Source organism: Talaromyces rugulosus, chromosome VI (genome assembly GCF_013368755.1).
Source record: "Talaromyces rugulosus chromosome VI, complete sequence".
Taxonomy (NCBI): Eukaryota; Fungi; Ascomycota; class Eurotiomycetes; order Eurotiales; family Trichocomaceae; genus Talaromyces; species Talaromyces rugulosus.
This window is the reverse complement of record NC_049566.1, coordinates 653,774-672,415: the sequence shown is the minus strand read 5'-3', so window position 1 is coordinate 672,415 and position 18,642 is coordinate 653,774. Positions and strand designations below refer to the sequence as shown.

At 49.6% G+C, this 18,642-nt stretch overlaps 6 protein-coding genes across 6 annotated transcripts; 4 read left to right on the top strand and 2 right to left on the bottom strand.

Moving 5' to 3' along the window:
- Positions 1-379: 379 nt before the first annotated feature.
- Positions 380-1,453, top strand: TRUGW13939_10586 (uncharacterized protein; the record flags this gene model as incomplete). Its single annotated transcript, XM_035493697.1, has 4 exons — positions 380-554; positions 609-948; positions 1,013-1,355; positions 1,409-1,453. 4 exons carry the CDS (start codon positions 380-382, stop codon positions 1,451-1,453), a joined length of 903 nt encoding a protein of 300 aa, XP_035349590.1.
- Positions 1,454-1,937: 484 nt separating this feature from the next.
- Positions 1,938-2,412, bottom strand: TRUGW13939_10585 (uncharacterized protein; the record flags this gene model as incomplete). Its single annotated transcript, XM_035493696.1, has 3 exons — positions 1,938-2,061; positions 2,123-2,302; positions 2,372-2,412. 3 exons carry the CDS (start codon positions 2,410-2,412, stop codon positions 1,938-1,940), a joined length of 345 nt encoding a protein of 114 aa, XP_035349589.1.
- A 1,242-nt stretch (positions 2,413-3,654) lies between these two features.
- TRUGW13939_10584 (uncharacterized protein) lies at positions 3,655-6,412 on the top strand (the record flags this gene model as incomplete). The annotated part of the gene is made up of 6 exons (XM_035493695.1): positions 3,655-3,690; positions 3,807-3,824; positions 3,918-3,995; positions 4,051-4,070; positions 4,142-6,086; positions 6,152-6,412. The coding sequence occupies 6 exons, from the start codon at positions 3,655-3,657 to the stop codon at positions 6,410-6,412; spliced, it is 2,358 nt and encodes a 785-aa protein (XP_035349588.1).
- Positions 6,413-7,106: 694 nt separating this feature from the next.
- On the top strand, positions 7,107-8,176 carry TRUGW13939_10583 (uncharacterized protein; the record flags this gene model as incomplete). Its single annotated transcript, XM_035493694.1, has 3 exons — positions 7,107-7,190; positions 7,295-7,679; positions 7,737-8,176. 3 exons carry the CDS (start codon positions 7,107-7,109, stop codon positions 8,174-8,176), a joined length of 909 nt encoding a protein of 302 aa, XP_035349587.1.
- A 994-nt stretch (positions 8,177-9,170) lies between these two features.
- TRUGW13939_10582 (uncharacterized protein) lies at positions 9,171-10,910 on the top strand (the record flags this gene model as incomplete). Its single annotated transcript, XM_035493693.1, has 4 exons — positions 9,171-9,474; positions 9,542-9,914; positions 9,968-10,338; positions 10,393-10,910. The coding sequence occupies 4 exons, from the start codon at positions 9,171-9,173 to the stop codon at positions 10,908-10,910; spliced, it is 1,566 nt and encodes a 521-aa protein (XP_035349586.1).
- Positions 10,911-11,540: 630 nt separating this feature from the next.
- On the bottom strand, positions 11,541-15,436 carry TRUGW13939_10581 (uncharacterized protein; the record flags this gene model as incomplete). Its single annotated transcript, XM_035493692.1, has 2 exons — positions 11,541-15,146; positions 15,209-15,436. The coding sequence occupies 2 exons, from the start codon at positions 15,434-15,436 to the stop codon at positions 11,541-11,543; spliced, it is 3,834 nt and encodes a 1,277-aa protein (XP_035349585.1).
- Positions 15,437-18,642: the final 3,206 nt, after the last annotated feature.

Here is an 18,642-nt window from a genome sequence, read left to right as displayed (position 1 = left end):
AGCCTGTAAACACGTTCCAAAAGACAGTCTCAACAAGGCAAACACGCGCCGGGTGAGGCTGCCTGGCCGCGTCTGATAATCGGCGGAACGCGTGATCACGTGATGCGCCTTCCGATAAGGATGCAGACAAGGATGTACTTATGTACACAACATCGTTAGCAAACCACTTTTCAGAATTCAGTATGGATCATTCCCTAGAAATCGACAGAATGGACAAGTTTCGCTCTTCACGACTACCTCCCCTCAAAGCATGAAGCCCCACCACCAGCTACTCCGAAAGTATATTATCGGTCCCACTAGCTCTCTCCAAGCCATATCAATTAGACGGCTGCCCCTCACCATGTAATTCCACACTCTCAAGCCTGCCTGTCCAAAGCCAATGTCATCCGACTTCTGGGCCGGATATATCAGCGGGGCTGGGGGTATACTCATAGGCAATCCGCTAGACCTCATCAAAGTTCGTTTGCAAGCTGGGCAGGCAAGGGACCCGCTTCTCGCTAGTCCGCAGGCTCGTGGTGGTAGTTATCTCGAAGCCGCAACATCATTTGCTAGGGGTGGGTGGTGTCACAGCCTTCAGTTTTTGCCCTGAGCTTTATTGACTGTGTTAGGTGCCGCTGCCCCGATTCTGGGATATGGAGCGCTGAATGCTATCCTCTTCGTGGCTTATAACCGGACCCTTAAAGCCCTGGACCCTTCGATCTCGGACCCGACCAGTATTGATGAAGTATCTCTGACAAAGATCTGGCTGGCCGGTGCCACTGGTGGCATGGCTAGTTGGATAGTCTCGTCACCAACGGAACTGATCAAGTGTCGCGCCCAGCTAAGTCGAGATCGCCACACCTCATCATGGTCAATTGCGCGAGATATGTTTCGGGCGAATGGAATACGGGGTTTTTACTTTGGGGGTTTGATCACGAGTATCAGAGACTCTGTAGGGTACGGGTTTTAGTATGTCTGCCTCGATGTAGTGATGCTTTATTTCAACGTCAAGCTAACTTAGTTGTGCTTTTAGCTTCTGGTCTTACGAGCTATGCAAGCGTAGCATGTCCTCTCCTGACGATACTGCTCACCAAGAAACCCTGAAGGTCTTGGCTTGCGGCGGCATTGCTGGCATTGCTACGTGGACTTCGATATTCCCACTTGATGTAGTCAAGACGAGATTACAGACTCAACCATTGGATACAATACCAAGAGGCCAAGCATCACAAACGCAACCCCTTGTGCGATCTTCTGACACGCGAGTGCTTGGCTCTTGGGAGATTGCGCGACAGGCATATCGCACCGAGGGCCTCCGGGTGTTTGTTCGTGGGTTAGGCACATGCAATATCCGTGCATTCATAGTGAATGCGGTTCAAGTGAGTCTCCGGTCCATCCTTGTCCATGAACGACCTTGGCTAATTAGATTTAGTGGGCGGCATATGAATGGTTGATGAAAGAATTCAATAAGCATTAGCATCTGACTAAGAATAGTGAACGCTGTATGAAATACAACAGCCATGAGATTATGTGCCTGACGAAATGATGTCGCTTAATTGGATAACCTTATCATCTAGAAAGAATAAAAAAGATTCTTCCGATCTCTTGATGTGCCGTAGTAATAATTCGAAATTGTTACCTCGGTAAGCAAAGGGAAAATTACCCTTGGCGTGGAGCGGGCCCGTAATAATGGGGGCATTCTGCCGTAAATCGGAGGTTCCGCTCGTCGGATCGGGAACTCGGGAGGTTGTTGGCGAACATCGGAACGAGTCTGGTGATGCTTCGATTTTGATAGTGATGGTTGCTGCGGACAAAGCCCATGCCGCCAGATTCAACACGCTTTCTTGTGCCAGTTTTCTGTCGAACCAAATCTGCCCCGGGTAACAACGACTGCATTTCCATGTGAAATCATGCCAAGCCGTCAAACCGCCGTGCGACGTTTGTTCCCGTTGACAATTCCTCTATTCTTTGGCCTCATCATCCATGTCCATCATTGTCTGTTCCCTCTTGCCATTGTCGACGCCTAACCCCACGACTGCCTCAGCCGTCTTTTGAGTGTGCGGTTCGTCCCTGAGAATTCGTACCCTATCGAACAAGACTGATCAGCAAACGGTTGTATGTTTTCATAAAGACGATGCCAATTCACCTTCTCTTGTGGTTCTTGCCCCTGCGGTGCGCAACGAGGTTGTGTTCGTCTTCAAACCATTTTGCGCATTCGACGCAGTAGTGTTTTCCCAGAGCAGGAAGGTCCCCCACCTCCTTGGTATCCTTGTATTGCTGCAGGTGTTTTGTGGAAGCTAGATCGGCGAGGATTTGATCGTAGTCTCTGAAACAATTGAGAAAAAAAGTCACGGTTAACTATCGCAAAATGAATGTGGTTGGGTTTAAACCATACCTCGTACGTCGCTTCGTCTTGGGCCTCCGTGTAGCACCCATTGTGATAGTCGCGATGTGATGGAAAATTCGCTTTTCTCTATCGTTCAAGAAATCCCGTCTCTGCGATAGGATCACTGATGTTTTTCTTCTTGACCCCAAGCCTCTAAGCGGGTCTGGCTTTCGAGATCGATGGAGTCGAAAATTTTTTTAGAGAGTAATAATAGCGCGGGGCTGATTGGACAGTAGGCGACGGTTGCTTGGTGAATGTGGGGCAAGCCTTTTTTTTTTTTTTGGCCGTAACCAGCCTTACATGCCTGCGAGGTATTTTATGACGTTTCCAGGTAGCTAAGCTCAGACTGAGCTGCATGAATTAATACGGCACCGAGGTCCGGGTATTACTATTATTTACTGCGTACGTATTGTTATCTTTGTGGAGTGCAACTCTCGCACAGTTCCCACTGTCCGCACGGAGACTCTCACCGGGAAAAAGGATCAAAATAATAATAGCAATCATCAGTATTTTTGCCAATGCCAAGTGATATGCGCCAAAAATGCTAGCTTGTCTCTTCAAGACAGAACTCTCGGCTTCGGGTGAGGGGTTACGGAAGCATCATAGCAATAGCCGCCATTCTCACATGTCGAGCCTTGATTGATTCCGGCCATTCCTCGCCTTTCACGTTCACACGAGTTTTTGGTATTTATCCAATTTCATGGGCAAGTAAACCACTTTATTACCAGCGTAAAGGACAGTTACATCGGAAGGGGCTTTTTCCCCCCAAGGGCAGTAGTTAGGCGCTTTGCCGAGGGGTTGCAGTGTCCGCGGTAGCGTGGTAAGGAAACTGCGTAATAGATTACCGAGCGGGCATGCGGCCTTGGTAATGCCGGGGCTGCCATTGGCAGAGGCATGACGGGTTTTAATTACCTGAAACGTCGTTGGCCGGTTGGCGGCGGATCTGGCGGCAGCTCGGCCGCTCGCATTGCTCGTACTGTCACGCGCAATACCTGGCAGCCGCTGCCGAACAAGGGCGCCCGTACCCGTCATTACCGTCCCGGTACGCTGCGTTGCGACTTACGGGCCAAGCTCCGGTTTTAGTCGCCAGCGTCACTGCGTTCTTTTTCGCTCATAACAACAGCACCTTCTTTTTCACCTCGCTTTTTCTCTTCCTCTTCTCCATCACTCCTCTCTCCTCTCCACTCCACTCCCCTTTCTTCTTGATCACATCAAGGCTGGGGTTCTGTCATCATTATCGGGTCCCTTGAATGTGTCGCAGGTCTGTCTGTCTTGCATAGAGACCTATCACCATGATCTCCACTAGGCTCACCCGCCTGGGTGCGCTGGTAAGTTCTCTTTTTCCCAGGGTCGCTCTTGCGCCCTCGCGAATCTCGTCTGTATCCAGCATATATGGAGCGGGATTCCTAGGAGAACATGTTTGCTAATTGAGTCATTTCTGCAGGGCACCAAGTCCCGAGTTGTAAGTTGCTCGCGCTACGTCATCTCTGCAGCCCTTTGTTCACATACGGTGGCGAACGCTCCTGAGATACGATACTGACGATACATCTTGTAGCTGCTCGGCTCTCGCAGCCTGGCCACCGTTGCCGACTCGCCTCTGGACAAGAAGGTTGAGATGACCAACTGGGAAAAGGTGAGTGGTCGGTCCAAAATCGCGCGGGCGCAAACATGCTAACTATGTCGAACAGGGCAACTACATCAACTACAAGTATGCACAGATTGATATCCTTAATGATAGTCTAGAATGACGAACCTATCCAAATGCTAATGCTATGATAGGAAAATGTCCGAGAACCTCGACATTGTTCGCAGCCGTCTTAACCGACCTCTTGCCTATGCCGAGAAGATTCTCTACTCTCACTTGGACGACCCCCACGGTCAGGAGATTGAGCGTGGATCTTCCTACCTCAAGCTCCGCCCCGACCGTGTTGCTTGCCAGGATGCCACTGCCCAGATGGCTATCCTTCAATTCATGTCGGCTGGCATGCCCTCCGTCCAGACCCCTTCCACTGTTCACTGTGACCACTTGATTGAGGCCCAGTTGGGTGGTGACAAGGATTTGGCTCGCGCCAACGACATTAACAAGGAGGTCTACGACTTCCTTTCTTCTGCCTGTGCTAAGTACAACATCGGTTTCTGGAAGCCCGGTTCCGGTATCATCCACCAGATCGTCTTAGAAAACTATGCTTTCCCCGGAGGTCTGATGATCGGTACTGACTCTCACACCCCCAACGCCGGTGGTCTCGGTATTGCCGCTATCGGTGTCGGTGGTGCTGATGCTGTCGATGTCATGGCTGGTCTCCCCTGGGAGTTGAAGGCCCCCAAGGTCATTGGTGTCAAGCTTACCGGCCAGTTGTCTGGCTGGACTTCGCCCAAGGATATCATCCTGAAGGTCGCCGGTCTTCTCACCGTCAAGGGTGGTACTGGTGCCATCATTGAATACCACGGTCCTGGTACTGAGTCTCTCTCTTGCACTGGTATGGGCACCATCTGTAACATGGGTGCTGAAATCGGTGCTACTACCTCTCTCTTCCCGTTCAACGACCGCATGTACGACTACCTCAAGGCCACCAAGCGCCAGCAAATCGGTGACTTCTCCCGTGAGTACGCCAAGGAGCTCCGTGAGGACCCAGGTGCCGAGTACGACCAGTTGATCGAGATCAACCTGTCTGAGCTTGAGCCTCACATCAACGGTCCCTTCACTCCCGATCTGGCCACCCCAATCTCCCAGTTCAAGAAGGCTGTTGAGACCAACAAGTGGCCCGAGGAGCTCAAGGTCGGTTTGATCGGCTCTTGCACCAACTCTTCTTACGAAGACATGTCCCGCGCTGCTTCCATTGCCCGTGATGCCTTGAACCACGGTATCAAGGCCAAGTCTCTGTTCACCGTCACTCCTGGTTCTGAGCAGATCCGCGCTACCATCGAGCGTGACGGTCAGCTCCAGACCCTTGAGGAGTTTGGTGGTGTCGTTCTCGCCAACGCCTGCGGTCCTTGCATTGGACAGTGGGACCGAAAGGACGTCAAGAAGGGCGAAGCCAACTCGATTGTCTCTTCTTACAACCGTAACTTCACTGGCCGTAACGATGCCAACCCTGCTACTCACGCTTTCGTCACCTCTCCCGATCTCGTCGTCGCCTTGACCATTGCCGGAACTCTCAACTTCAACCCTCTCACCGACAAGCTCAAGGACAAGGACGGCAACGAGTTCTTGCTCGCTGCTCCCACCGGTGATGGTCTTCCCGCCAACGGATACGACCCCGGCCGCGACACTTACCAGGCTCCTCCTGCTGACCGCTCGTCTGTCCAGGTGGCTGTTGCACCTACCAGTGACCGTCTTCAAGTGCTCTCTCCCTTCGAGGCATGGGACGGCAAGGATATCGAGGGCATTCCCATCCTGATCAAGACCCAGGGCAAGACCACCACCGATCACATCTCGATGGCCGGTCCCTGGTTGAAGTACCGTGGTCACTTGGACAACATCTCCAACAACATGTTGATCGGTGCCACCAACGCTGAGAACGGCGAGGCCAACAAGGTCAAGAACGCTGTCACCGGCGAGTATGGCCCCGTCCCTGCTACTGCCCGTGACTACAAGGCCCGTGGCATCAAGTGGGTTGTCATTGGAGACTGGAACTACGGTGAGGGTAGCTCTCGTGAGCATGCTGCCCTTGAGCCCCGTCACCTTGGTGGTCTTGCCATCATCACCCGTTCTTTCGCCCGTATCGTGAGTGTTCCCTTTTCTTGACTTCTAAAGTAAATTTTTAAAAAAGATACTAACTATTGCCCCAGCACGAAACCAACTTGAAGAAGCAGGGTATGCTTCCTCTTACCTTCTCCGACCCCGCCGACTACGACCGTATTCCTACCGATGCCAAGGTCGACCTTCTTTGCACACAGCTGGCTGTTGGCAAGCCCATCACTCTCCGTGTCCACCCCAAGGACGGCAAGACCTTCGATGTTGAGCTCTCACACACCTTCAACGAGTCTCAGCTCCAATGGTTCAAGGACGGATCTGCCCTCAACACCATGGCCAAGAGCTCCAAGGCTTAAGTTTGGACTCGCATAGATTGGTCTGGTAAAGAAAAGTTTACCCGTGGTGGATGGAGTTGCAGGTTCCTTTTGTCGTGCCTGTGCCCGTCCCGATCAAGGGCACTATACACCTCAGCCTCTGTTGAGCAGGTGTTGATTTTATATAGGAGGGAAGAAAACAAGTACAAACTTTGAAAAGACCTTTTTTTTGCCATTGGCTGGTTTTTTGACCTGGCGGTTGTTTTGGTGTTCTGCATGGATATAGCCCGTCTTGTTTCCATATGTGATTTTGTCTCTTGTCTAGTTTCTTAGTTACTTTATCTGTATAACGATATTTGAACTTTCATTTCCATTAACCGCGTATCTATCGCCTATAATAATGCTACTTACAAAAGTCAAACCGCTTTGTCAGGAGGATGACATAATCTCCCGATGAGATCGCGTATTGCCGAGGCTCGGTGTCGCAAGAGAGATGAGTGAGATTCCCGGTGATAGACGTGTAATACTATTATTGTTTTCTTTCCAGAAATCAACTGATGCCGATGCTAACCAGCGACGTCCCAAGCTTTAATACCGTCTGCTAACTAGCCCATATTGTGATTTCCCCGCATGCGGTCCCAGTCTGTCAGCAGCAGCAGCTTCTAAACAGAAATAGCCCCTCTTCTCCAGTTTCTTTTTTAATTCTTTGCACATCGTCAAGAAATTTAGTAGCAACATGGCAACCCAGCTAGTTTCACTGCCTGAAGTGGAGAGGCTGAGCGCCTCGGTTGTGAGAATCCTGGCAGGAAACCCAAGCAAAGTGAGTTAGTTCTACGCTGCATCAATTGATACATGGGAGATATATATCAGGACTAACTGCCCTCTAGTTCACCTTGCAAGGTCTGTTATTGGAAAGAAACCTAGATAACTGAGTCTAACATTTTTCCAGGAACAAATACATATCTCATCGGACGCGGCCCACGTCGGCTTCTCATCGATACCGGCGAAGGCGTTCCCCGGTGGTCGAGCCTACTCCAAACAGTGCTAAAGGACGAAAAGGCCACTGTGCATGAAGCCTTGATCACGCATTGGCATCATGACCATGTCAACGGGATCCCGGACTTGCTTCGCATTTGTCCGCAGGCGACTGTCTATAAACACCAGCCGGATGACGGGCAGCGAGAGATTGAAGACGGGCAGGTATTCCAGGTAGAAGGGGCTACGTTAAAGGCGTTCCATACACCGGGTCACACGGTGGATCATATGAGTTTTATCTTTGAGGAAGAGGATGCCATATTTACGGGTGATAGTATGTCTTGACTATCTTTCTAGGGAAGAAAAAAAGAGCTAACAATCAGGTGAACAGACGTACTAGGCCATGGCACGGCAGTGTTTGAAGACCTCCATGCCTACATTGACAGCCTACACAAAATGAAAAGCGCCGTGTCCGGCCGCGCATACCCCGGCCACGGGCCAGTGCTTGACAACGCCACGGCCAAAATCACGGATTACATCAAACACCGCCAGCAGCGAGAAGACGAGGTGGTCCGGGTACTCACTTATGGCACTGTGGACGCAGCCGAAGCGCAGAAGAAGAGCGGCGAGCAGCAGCAGCAACAGGGTTCATCCAGCTGGACGCCCATCGAGCTCGTCAAAGTCATCTATCGCGATGTCCCCGAGAGTCTTCACCTGCCGGCATCGCACGGGATCGTGCTCATTCTGAACAAGCTGGAGAACGAAGGCAAGGTCAAACACGAGGGCTCGTCGGGGAAATGGAGTCTGAATGTTCATCGGCCGGCTCTGTAAGCAGAGTATCTCTCTCCGGTGAGGCGGATGCGTGCATATATATTTTTTGTTTAAAGCAGCGATGTGTTTTAGATACACACCAATGTCAGAATACAGCATCACAGCATCGCATATGAATCAGGCAGTCCATCTTGATTAACTGGCTTCGGCGGTTAACGGTTGGGCTGAGAGCTAGGCCAAGGCACGGTGACATCGCCGCCGCCGCCGTAGAGGATCGCGATCCTATTAGAAAACAAGTGAATTTATTATTATACACTGTTGGTTTCCGAGTGGCCAGGAACAATTCTGGCGAGCGCTGGGCGTATCCACTGCTGGCGAGTCAATTTTCCAGGTGCGGAGTTGAGGTTTGACTTAGTTTTGGCGGCGCGCGGGCGACCGGGCGTTGTCGCTTTCTTGCGCCTTCCCCGCGCTCTCGACTCTCTATCCCTCTCTCTCTCCCTTTCTCCCTCGCTATCACAACCTCTCTCGTCTCTCTCGTCCCTTTGGATACGTCAATGCAGTCGCTATTGAGGAGCTCTCCGCTGTACTTCCGGTCCGCTCTCTCTGTCGCCTCTCCTGTGGTCGCTGCTGCTGCTGCTTCTCCCCGCCGGAGCTCTGGTAAGTGAGCAAAGAAAGACGTCATTACACAATAGCTTGCTTTTTTTCTTTTTTCCCTCGTTTCTCGTCGCGATTTCTGGTCGAGGGCGTTCTCCACGCCCAGTCGTGACGATTACAATGCTGCGATTCTGCCCAGCTGCCCCAGTTTTTACCCGCTGCATTCCTTGTTCTGGCAATTGATATTCTTCGCCTTGATGAATCCCCAATGCGGTCATGACCATCCACTGACAAGCAAGCATCAACAACAGTCTCGACAGTCCTGCTTCTCCAGCAATTCTCGTGCTGGTGAAACCCCAACTGCGAACTCCAGTCGAGTGACTGACAAGGCAACCAAAACAAAAACCCGATCGGCTTGATTGCATTTTTGACTTGACGTCGACACCCCTCTCTCGCCACCATGCCTGAAGCCGACGGTTCGGAGGGCGACGATTCGAGGCTACTGCTCGTTTCCAACCGACTGCCCATCACCATAAAACGCTCCGACGACGGTAAATATGACTTTTCCATGTCGTCCGGCGGCCTGGTCAGCGGGCTGAGCGGGCTGACCAAGTCCACTACTTTCCGCTGGTATGGATGGCCTGGTTTGGAGGTTCCCGAGGAAGAGATACCGGTGGTGCAGAAACGCCTCAACGATGAGTACGGGGCCATTCCGGTTTTTATTGATGATGAGCTGGCCGATCGCCATTACAATGGCTTCTCAAGTGAGATGCCACATCTAGTCTAAATCTTCCGGTGCAATTGACTGACTGGGGATGCTTGAAAACATAGATTCCATCTTATGGCCGCTCTTCCATTACCACCCCGGCGAAATCACCTTTGACGAGTCTGCCTGGGAGGCATACAAGGAGGCCAATCGTTTATTTGCACAAGCTGTCGCAAGAGACGTGCAGGATGGCGACCTCATTTGGATCCACGACTACCATCTGATGCTATTGCCCGAGATGCTGCGGGAAGAAATTGGCAATTCCAGGCATAATGTCAAGATCGGCTTCTTCCTTCACACGCCCTTTCCCAGCAGTGAGATCTATCGCATCCTGCCTGTCCGGAATGAGCTTTTGCTGGGCGTCTTGCATTGCGACCTGATCGGCTTCCATACATACGACTACACCCGGCACTTTTTGAGTAGCTGCTCGCGACTGCTGTAAGTCGGCAATTCTTTTCTGTCAGACTAGGTTGTTGAGCTAATAATTGTAGGGGATTAATGACCACGCCGAACGGGATTGAATTCCAAGGCAAAATTGTTGCGGCCGGTGCTTTTCCCATCGGGATCGATCCCGACAAGTTCAAAGAAGGGCTTCAAAAGGAAAAAGTGCAGAAGCGCATCGCAATGCTCGAGCAAAAGTTTAATGGGGTGAAACTCATGGTCGGCGTGGACCGTCTAGACTACATCAAAGGCGTCCCTCAGAAACTCCATGCTCTAGAGGTCTTCCTCAGCGACCACCCGGAATGGGTGGGAAAAGTGGTACTGGTGCAAGTGGCAGTGCCTAGTCGACAAGATGTGGAGGAGTATCAGAACTTGCGAGCAGTTGTTAATGAGCTCGTTGGTCGGATAAACGGCAAATTCGGTATTTTTTATGACCATACTATGCGGTGTTTTCTAGAGGCTGACATATTTCCAGGCACTGTCGAATTCATGCCCATCCACTTCCTGCACAAGTCGGTCAACTTTGATGAACTCATCGCCTTATATGCCGTCTCAGATGCATGCATCGTCTCCTCGACTCGAGACGGCATGAACCTTGTCGCATACGAATACATCGCAACACAACACAACCGCCATGGTGTCCTCGTCCTTTCTGAATTCGCAGGCGCAGCACAGTCTCTCAACGGCAGCATAATCGTCAACCCGTGGAATACTGAAGAACTCGCCAGTGCGTACCAAGAGGCCGTGACCATGAGCGAAGAGCAAAAAGCATTGAATTTTTCCAAACTCGACAAATACGTCTCCAAATACACAAGCGCGTTCTGGGGCCAGTCGTTTGTCAGTGAACTCAAACGCATTTCGGCCCACTCAAAACAAAAGGTTTCACTAAGAAAGGCTTCTGTGCTAATTCCGGGCACGTCTGCACCCATGGCTAATGGAGACGATCAGACTGCACCGGATGATGCCGTCGTCCACTCGGGGGAAGAGGAATAGTTAGACAAGAGTAAATATAGAAAAGACAACAAGAAGAAGAAGACATGAAATTGGCGTCTGGCCTGGCGTATGGATTGGGGATTGGTTGGGGGTTTTAAATGTTGAGTGATACAATCAATTATATACAATGACCTCGCGGTACTATGGAATCAACGATAGTTCAATGTTGGTATACAATTAACAGGTTTCATACATTCAATATTAATAACATTTCATCAATTGATATGTTTCCAGCATGTTAACCGTTGCCTTATATCCAACAATTCAATGTTGTGGTATCCACGTCAAATGGTCGATTTATAAGTTTCCTAGAATTTGATGACGACATCTGGAGCAAGAGGAGGTCGTGTGATTTCAAATGTTGCATTTTTCTGGATTGTATTCAATCGAACATTGGAACAACATTGAAAAAGTCAGGGGCTATTTCGAAAAGGTAATAAATCCAAGAGCATTGAGGGCACATCAGACAATGTTATCAATTCATATTGTGAATAGGTTCCAATTTATTTAACTACTTTTATAACAGGAGGAATTCTACATAGTATTAGAGAGTGCCTCGTTCCTCACCGAGCGACCCCTTATTAACAAATTTTTACTGTAATACCCAAAAAAAACCCCTGAAAATGCAACTTACAAACCCTGTATCTGCACCAGCTTGAAGTAGGCGCCGCGCTTCTTCACCAGTTCCGCGTGGGAACCCTTCTCGACCACCTGACCCCTGTCAAGCATGTAGATGATGTCGGCGTGCTGGATCGAAGACAGTCTGTGGGCAATGGCAACCGTCGTACGGCCTCGGCTCGTTGCGTTCAACGCCTCCTGAACCAACTTCTCGCTATCACTGTCAAGCGCAGCCGTTGCCTCGTCGAGGATGAGGATCGGCGCCGCGCGCAACAGAGCACGCGCAATGGTCAGACGCTGCTTCTGACCGCCTGAGAGCATGCTGCCACTCGAGCCGACGTCCGTCTCGAAGCCCTCGGGTAGCGAGGTGATGAAGCTGTAGATGTTTGCATCCTTGCAGGCGGCAATAATGTCGTCTTCGGTCACGGGCTTCTTAGGGTCCAAGCCAGTTGTCAGATTCTCGCGGATGGTTCCCGAGTAGATGGCCGGTTCCTGGCTCACGAGCGAGAACATGTGTCTGTATTCATTGATGTTGAGACCCGAGATATCCTGGCCATCCAGCGTGATGCGACCGCGAGTCGCGTCATAGAACCGCTCAAGAAGGCCCAGTACTGTGGTCTTTCCGCTGCCACTGGCGCCGACAAGCGCGACGAACTTGCCAGCGGGGATATCGAGGTCGAGATCGCGAAGCACGGTAATGTCGGACCTTGATGGGTAGGCAAACGAAACGCCTTCAAACTTTAGGTGGCCTTGGCAGGTCTCCTTGGCCATGTGTTCACCAGATTCGTCCCACGAGTCGATCTCCGGTGTCCTGTCGAATAGTGTTTGTAGATCACAAGCAGCATGGGCGGCCTTGCTCATGTCTGGCGAAAAGTTGAAGAGCGAACCGGCGATTCCGCTGCCCCAGATCAGGCCGATGAAACAGATGTAGTATTGCTTCAGCGTATACTCGCCGCTAGCGAGCAGACCACTACCGTACCAGAACACGAGCGCTGCAGCAAGGAAGTTTATTCCTTGAGATACTGCGTAAAAGACAGAGGCGCGCAGGATGGCAGGTAGCGATTTGGCAGCCTGCTCGGCCTGTATCTCTCGGTAGCTTTCGAGCACATAGCCTTCAAGTCCACCAGAAGCAACAGTACGGATTGCGCCGACGGCCTCACTAGCATAGGTAGCAGCCCGCTCGCCGGCGAGACGAATCTTGCCATCAAAGACGGAGATGAATTCCATACGTACCCAACCCAGGGCAGTAAGCAAGGGGATGACAGCTGCGCAGACGAGGGAGAGCTTCCATCCGACGGCCAAGCACAGGATAAGACTGATGGCAATGGTCGCCGTGAAGGTCATGATACAGCCCATGACAGCGCCGCCTAGTCCCGAGAGATCGGAAGAGCTGCTACTGAGCCTGGACGCCATCACGCCTGTACCGTGGGCTTTGTCGTCAAAGAAGGCAATATTTTGACGCAGAATACTTCGCAGGGTGACGTCGCGGACACGGCGGGCAAGGCGCTCCGTCGAGATTGCAAAGAAGATGCCGTTAGACCCTGCTACAATGAAGGCGTAAATACCAGTCATTGTGAAGAGCAGAGACCAAAGGTTGACTTGGCTGACCATGCGATCGGTATCATTTAGTGAGAAGGCACTCAGAACCTCGGCGAACCAAATAGCTTGAAGCAGAAGGGTGAAACCGGCAAAAAAGGCCATGACCATACCCCCAATGAGTAGCCACCTTTCCGGGTAATTGAGCTTCAGGATGACCTTGGTTGCAAGCCAGAGTGAGGGTTTGAGTTCTTTCTGTGTTGCCAAATCTCCCTCTCCTTCGATGATCGTTACTGAATTGCCGGCACCTTTTTCTCCAGCGTTGGGATTTGCGCGAGACTCAGCCCTCTCTATCTGCACTTTTTCATCCGATTCTGATTCAGAGCCAGCGTCCCCATTATCTCCAACACTATCAACGATTTGTTGCTTCTGGACCAGGTCAGCGTAAATGCCGTTTTTGGCGAGCAAAACGCTGTGTGTTCCCTGTTCCATAACCTCGCCAGCCTGCATCACAATAATATTGTCTGCATTGCGAATTGTTGATAGACGGTGTGCGATGACGACGGTAGTCCTGCCCTTAGATGCGTTGTCTAGAGCTTGCTGGACAGCCTTTTCGGAGCGTGTATCGAGAGCGGACGTGGCTTCGTCTAGGAGAAGTATCTTGGGTCCTGAGACGACTGCACGCGCGATGGCAATTCGTTGGCGTTGCCCTCCAGAAAGCGAGATTCCTTTCTCACCGACCTCGGTGTCATATCCATTCGGAAGAGTCGAGATGAAATCGTGGGCACTGGCGAGCTTAGCGGCTGCGATTACGCGTTCCTTGGTCTGTTCAGGAGTTTCGGAAACCCCCGAGTTGATCAGCCCATGGCGAATGTTTTCATAGATGGTCGTGCTAAACAGCGTGGGTTCTTGGCCAACATAGGCCATCTGGCTCCGCAGCCATTGCAGATTCAAGTCTTGCAGCTCATGTCCATCGAGGCGTACAGATCCGGCCGTAGGCTCATAAAAGCGCTCGAGAAGGCCGAGGACGGTGCTCTTGCCGCAGCCCGAGAGACCGACGAGCGCAGTAGTCTTCAAAGCTGGAATGGAGATATCGACTCCTTTCAAGACCTTGGTATCTTTCCGGGAAGGGTAGACGACTTCGACACCTTTGAGCTCGATATTTCCTTCAACCGAGGCTGGAGTCTCGCCAGCGGTTGAAAAGGGGTCCTGTGGAGATTGCCTCTCTATGATCTCAAAGGTGGCAGTTGCACTGGTAATACTAGACACAAAGTTTTCCATGGTCGGAATAACACGAACCATAGCAAAGGAGCCGTTGACGATAGCCACCGTGGCGCTGACGACGGCCGAGACGGTGGTGTGCCCCTGGCTGAGATAATGACCACCAGCGTACCAGCCCAGAGCATAGGTGAAACAGGGCATAGCACTCGACCAACCAATTAGCAAGGCCACATAAACACGAGACTTGACGCCAGATGTCTCGGAACCACGCAGCAGACGCTCGTATCTATCGGCCAGCTGCTTCTGGCTGCCGTAAGCGGTAACGTGCCTGATGGATGTGATGGCCTCTTGTGCAATGCTAGCAGCCGTAGAATAAAACTTCTTGGAGATCTTGTCGTTCTTGATAGCAAAACGGGTAGTGCTAGTGGTCACCAGGATCATGGCTACCAGGACGCTGCAAAGTATGCCGGCCAACCTTGGATATATGATGAAGGCGATGATGAAGGCAGACAAAAAATTGGAAGCAGCGTACAAGGCTATGGATAGCTTGCTCGTCAGCGCCTCCTGGATGGTAGTCATGTCGGAAGTGATGTGCGATGTCACTTTGCCGATGCCGAGGGTGTCGAAGAAGCTCATATTCTGACGGATTATGGCCTTGAGATAAGCCCTGCGCATACGGCGCACGATACGGTCACCAGACCAATAGAAACCAACCGTGCTCGTGTAGATGAGGACGAATTCCGCCACGGCCAGGTAGACGTAATAGAGGGCAAATTGATTAGTTTTGGAGCGAAGAGTTGACCCCGGTATGGATCCATTTTCGAATCCGGTGAAAGTCCCAGCAAGTTGACCGAAGATGACCTATGGACATTGTCAGTCAGCCTCGCTCATTCTCGTGGTCGACGACGCTCTGGAGCACTGACGACTAGCAGAGGATTCGCAGCTCCAGCTGCAATTCCTGCGATCGAACTCAGAGTAAGGACAATGTAATCCCATTGATTAGCATATGTCCATGGACCTAGGTTGCGCTTTGCAGTCTCATCCTGTAATCCATGCAGTTGACGGTCAAGAATGGCCCTTTGTTCCTCGGTTTCGAGCACACGATCACCCTTCTCCTCGTTGGGCGCTTGGGCTTCGGAAACCGACGCCATTGCGAGACACGCTGCAGTATCACGACCGTCTTTTGAGACGTTCGGCGACAGGACAGTGGTGTATAGGTCGGCGCCAGAACGAGCGAGACAAGGGAAGAAGGGAAGAAGGGAAGAGAGCGAAGAGAAGGGAAGAAAATTACTGCCAATAAGCAGACCCGTAATTGCACTAACTAGTAACAACAAAGCACGGAGTACGGACTACGGAGTACACTACCAACACACCCCTTGACCCTAGCGGCCTCGCTCATTTCTTGTTGGCTTGGAGTCATCGTTGGTCACGTGGGAAACGAACAAAGAAAACTGATTTTTTATTATTACCTGTATTATTATTAATTAGCATTGTTTACGCCTCATACGCATTACTAATATGATTCGGCCCATTATTTAATTTATTTCCCTGCTGTCTCTTACATTTAGTAGCATTACGTAAATGCTGTATTTTATTAGTATATAAATTTCGTACTTTGACCAATTTATTTCATCATCTCGACCTCCAACTTAATAACTTAGTAAGGCGGCTCGCATCGGGAGGCTGGGCGGGGGGGTATCAGTCCGGAAGCGGAAGGCTAACTAGGGCTGAAGATCTCCCGTCAGAGACCCATTAGCTTAGTCATGGGGTACAGTCAGACAACTGGAATGCAAAAGCAACACATTTGATGACATTATTTGGTGACAGTATCCTCTTACCATCATCCAGGGCCAAGGCGGCCAAGTCGAGAAGAGCCAGACCTATGGCTTGGCAAATCTTGGGCTGTAGCCTCGAAGGCTGATGTGGTGTCACCTTGGACTTACTTGGCGTTTTGAGCGGTCATTATTCATTCCTTTTCTATTTTAATTGTTCTTTGTAATCGTTATTGCCTGCAGGGCCCTCGCCAAGCCTGTCGACGGCTCCGAGGCGTCGTGGAATCACTGGAATGTCGTTCTAGTCTTTCGACTGAGCTTGGCACGCATCGCTTTTGCATTATGTGATACGGAGTAGTGGCTTGCATCTTTGCCTGGGGTCGTTAGATTGAAGCTAGACTAAGCTGTAGCCTGTGGATCTTAGCCATTCTAAAGTCGTTGAGTTCCTCTTGGACGCACTATAATTGACTATCTTGATGGGATATTTAAAAGATATCAAGCTAGTAACTCTAACTGAAAAGATAATATCATTTTAGTGGATATCTTTCCTTAATGTATACAAAACCTTGAATGTATTAAGAAGACGACGGCGTTGTCTAGCCTATACAGCTCTTTGATAGTTTACTATTTTTTCAACATTTCTACTAGAGCCATCCAGCTGTATGATATACAATATTATTAATTCAGCCTTACAAGTCCTTGAGAGCGAGTTGCATAACCACCGCCCATTTCTGTAGTCATTACTAGTCTCAAACGCTAAACCATCGTCTTTATAGAAGAGAGTGGTATTCTCTCCTACAGAGGAGGCTGTGCTACGCTGTGTGTGTCATTTCTATCTACTAACTCGGCTAATGTGGAGCATAAATTGGCGATAAATATTCTAGAAACGTCAAAGATAGGTTGGACTCCTTTATGAACTGGAATGCTACTTGCTAATTACACTCCTTCATATTGAATAGGCTGTTTTCCGCGACTCCATTATTAATATCCTTATTAATCTCAGTTTCTGCAACGCTGTTCACTAATGCGAGACCTATGTAGATGATTTAACTTAGAGTGGTGTTATATAGAGTCTAATATTGAAAAATTTGTTCTCTGTTTAGAGCCTGGTATACATTTTCTGTCTTTATTTCTTGTTAGGATTAATCTATGCCTACCTAGGTTAAACTGTAATGGTATTATTACATATGTAAGACTATATAGGGTGCTAACTATTGGATACTCTTATACTCTATCGTAGCTATACCGTCAGAGCCTCTAGTACTTTAGAAATATAATATTCGTCTTGACTTCTTTTTAATAAGTTAAAGAGGGTATTTCTAAGTCTAATGAGTTTATATTAAAGCTAGCTAAGTGGTGTTGAGATTTTAGCGGAAATATTTTGAAGTATTTTACGTATATAAAGAAAAGTAATTTAGCACCGTATCTATTAACTATCATGTACTTTTTTGTTGTATATCTTAACATCTTCTCGCTGACGAACAGGGCATATCTGTTTGCAGAGATTAGGGAGGAGTTCAAGATTGAGTACTCCTAGTTCATGGGCTTTTCTACGTAGGCACCACTAGTACTCCGCACTACTGCTATGCGAGATTTTTGATGTTGTTCTGCCTTCTCCACCGAAGCATCCTGGAGCCGAGTGACAGTCAAGAATTTCTTTCAGCAAAATAAGCAATTTATTCAACTTCTTTCCATTCCCCTGAAATGCGGCGAGAAAAGGCCTTGCTCAGAACTCATTTTGGGAGCAAACAGGACCACAGCCCGTGCACCTCCTAGTGATAGGCATATAGCCCTTATTACTAGATGTATATATAGGATAGAGCCTTCTTTTGCACATTTTGATTAATCTAGAAATTTCATAGAGGCTATATGTCTAATTAATTTATCCTGTGCTCTAACAAACTAGATTTCTCTATACATCTTACCCCACCTCAACCCCTGCTTGCCTGAAACCTTATTTAAGTTACCTGCAGGTCTAGACTCTCTAAGCGCAATATCAAATAAATTAAGAATTTAAGAGGCCTGTTATAGGTTTGCAACCCTCCTAATGCGCTGTCACATCCCTCGCGAAGGGTGGTTCGCTCCAGACCGTATACAAATAACATGCATAATTTGACATAAAATAAATTGCCAAGTAACTAATGGGCGGCACATAATTCCTCAGCGGTGGAATCTGAAACAGACACTACCAAAATGCGGAAGTAGGTTGGGCGTGGATCGCTGTAGCCGTGGCATGGGGTTGGCGCTAGTAGCAGATCCCTTCATTTTTGAGGAAGGCCTGAATTCAGTAAACGAAGCGAGCTACAACTAGGTCTGACAACTAGTGATTAGTGTGACAATAATACGGAGTACTATATAAACTGAAAATTACCACTGTGCCAAAAAGGGACCCAGTGAACCCAGTGAACCCAACATAACCACCAGAATTCCCTGCCAGCACAATTATATCGCCATTTTGTGCTGATACGCGCAACGTCTGGCGCAATCGATGTCGTCATCGAATAGATTGGCCTGGATTTACAATCAGGCAGTAAGGCTGCGCTAAGGTTGAGCTAATCATAACGCTAGGATTTACGCTAGTCCTA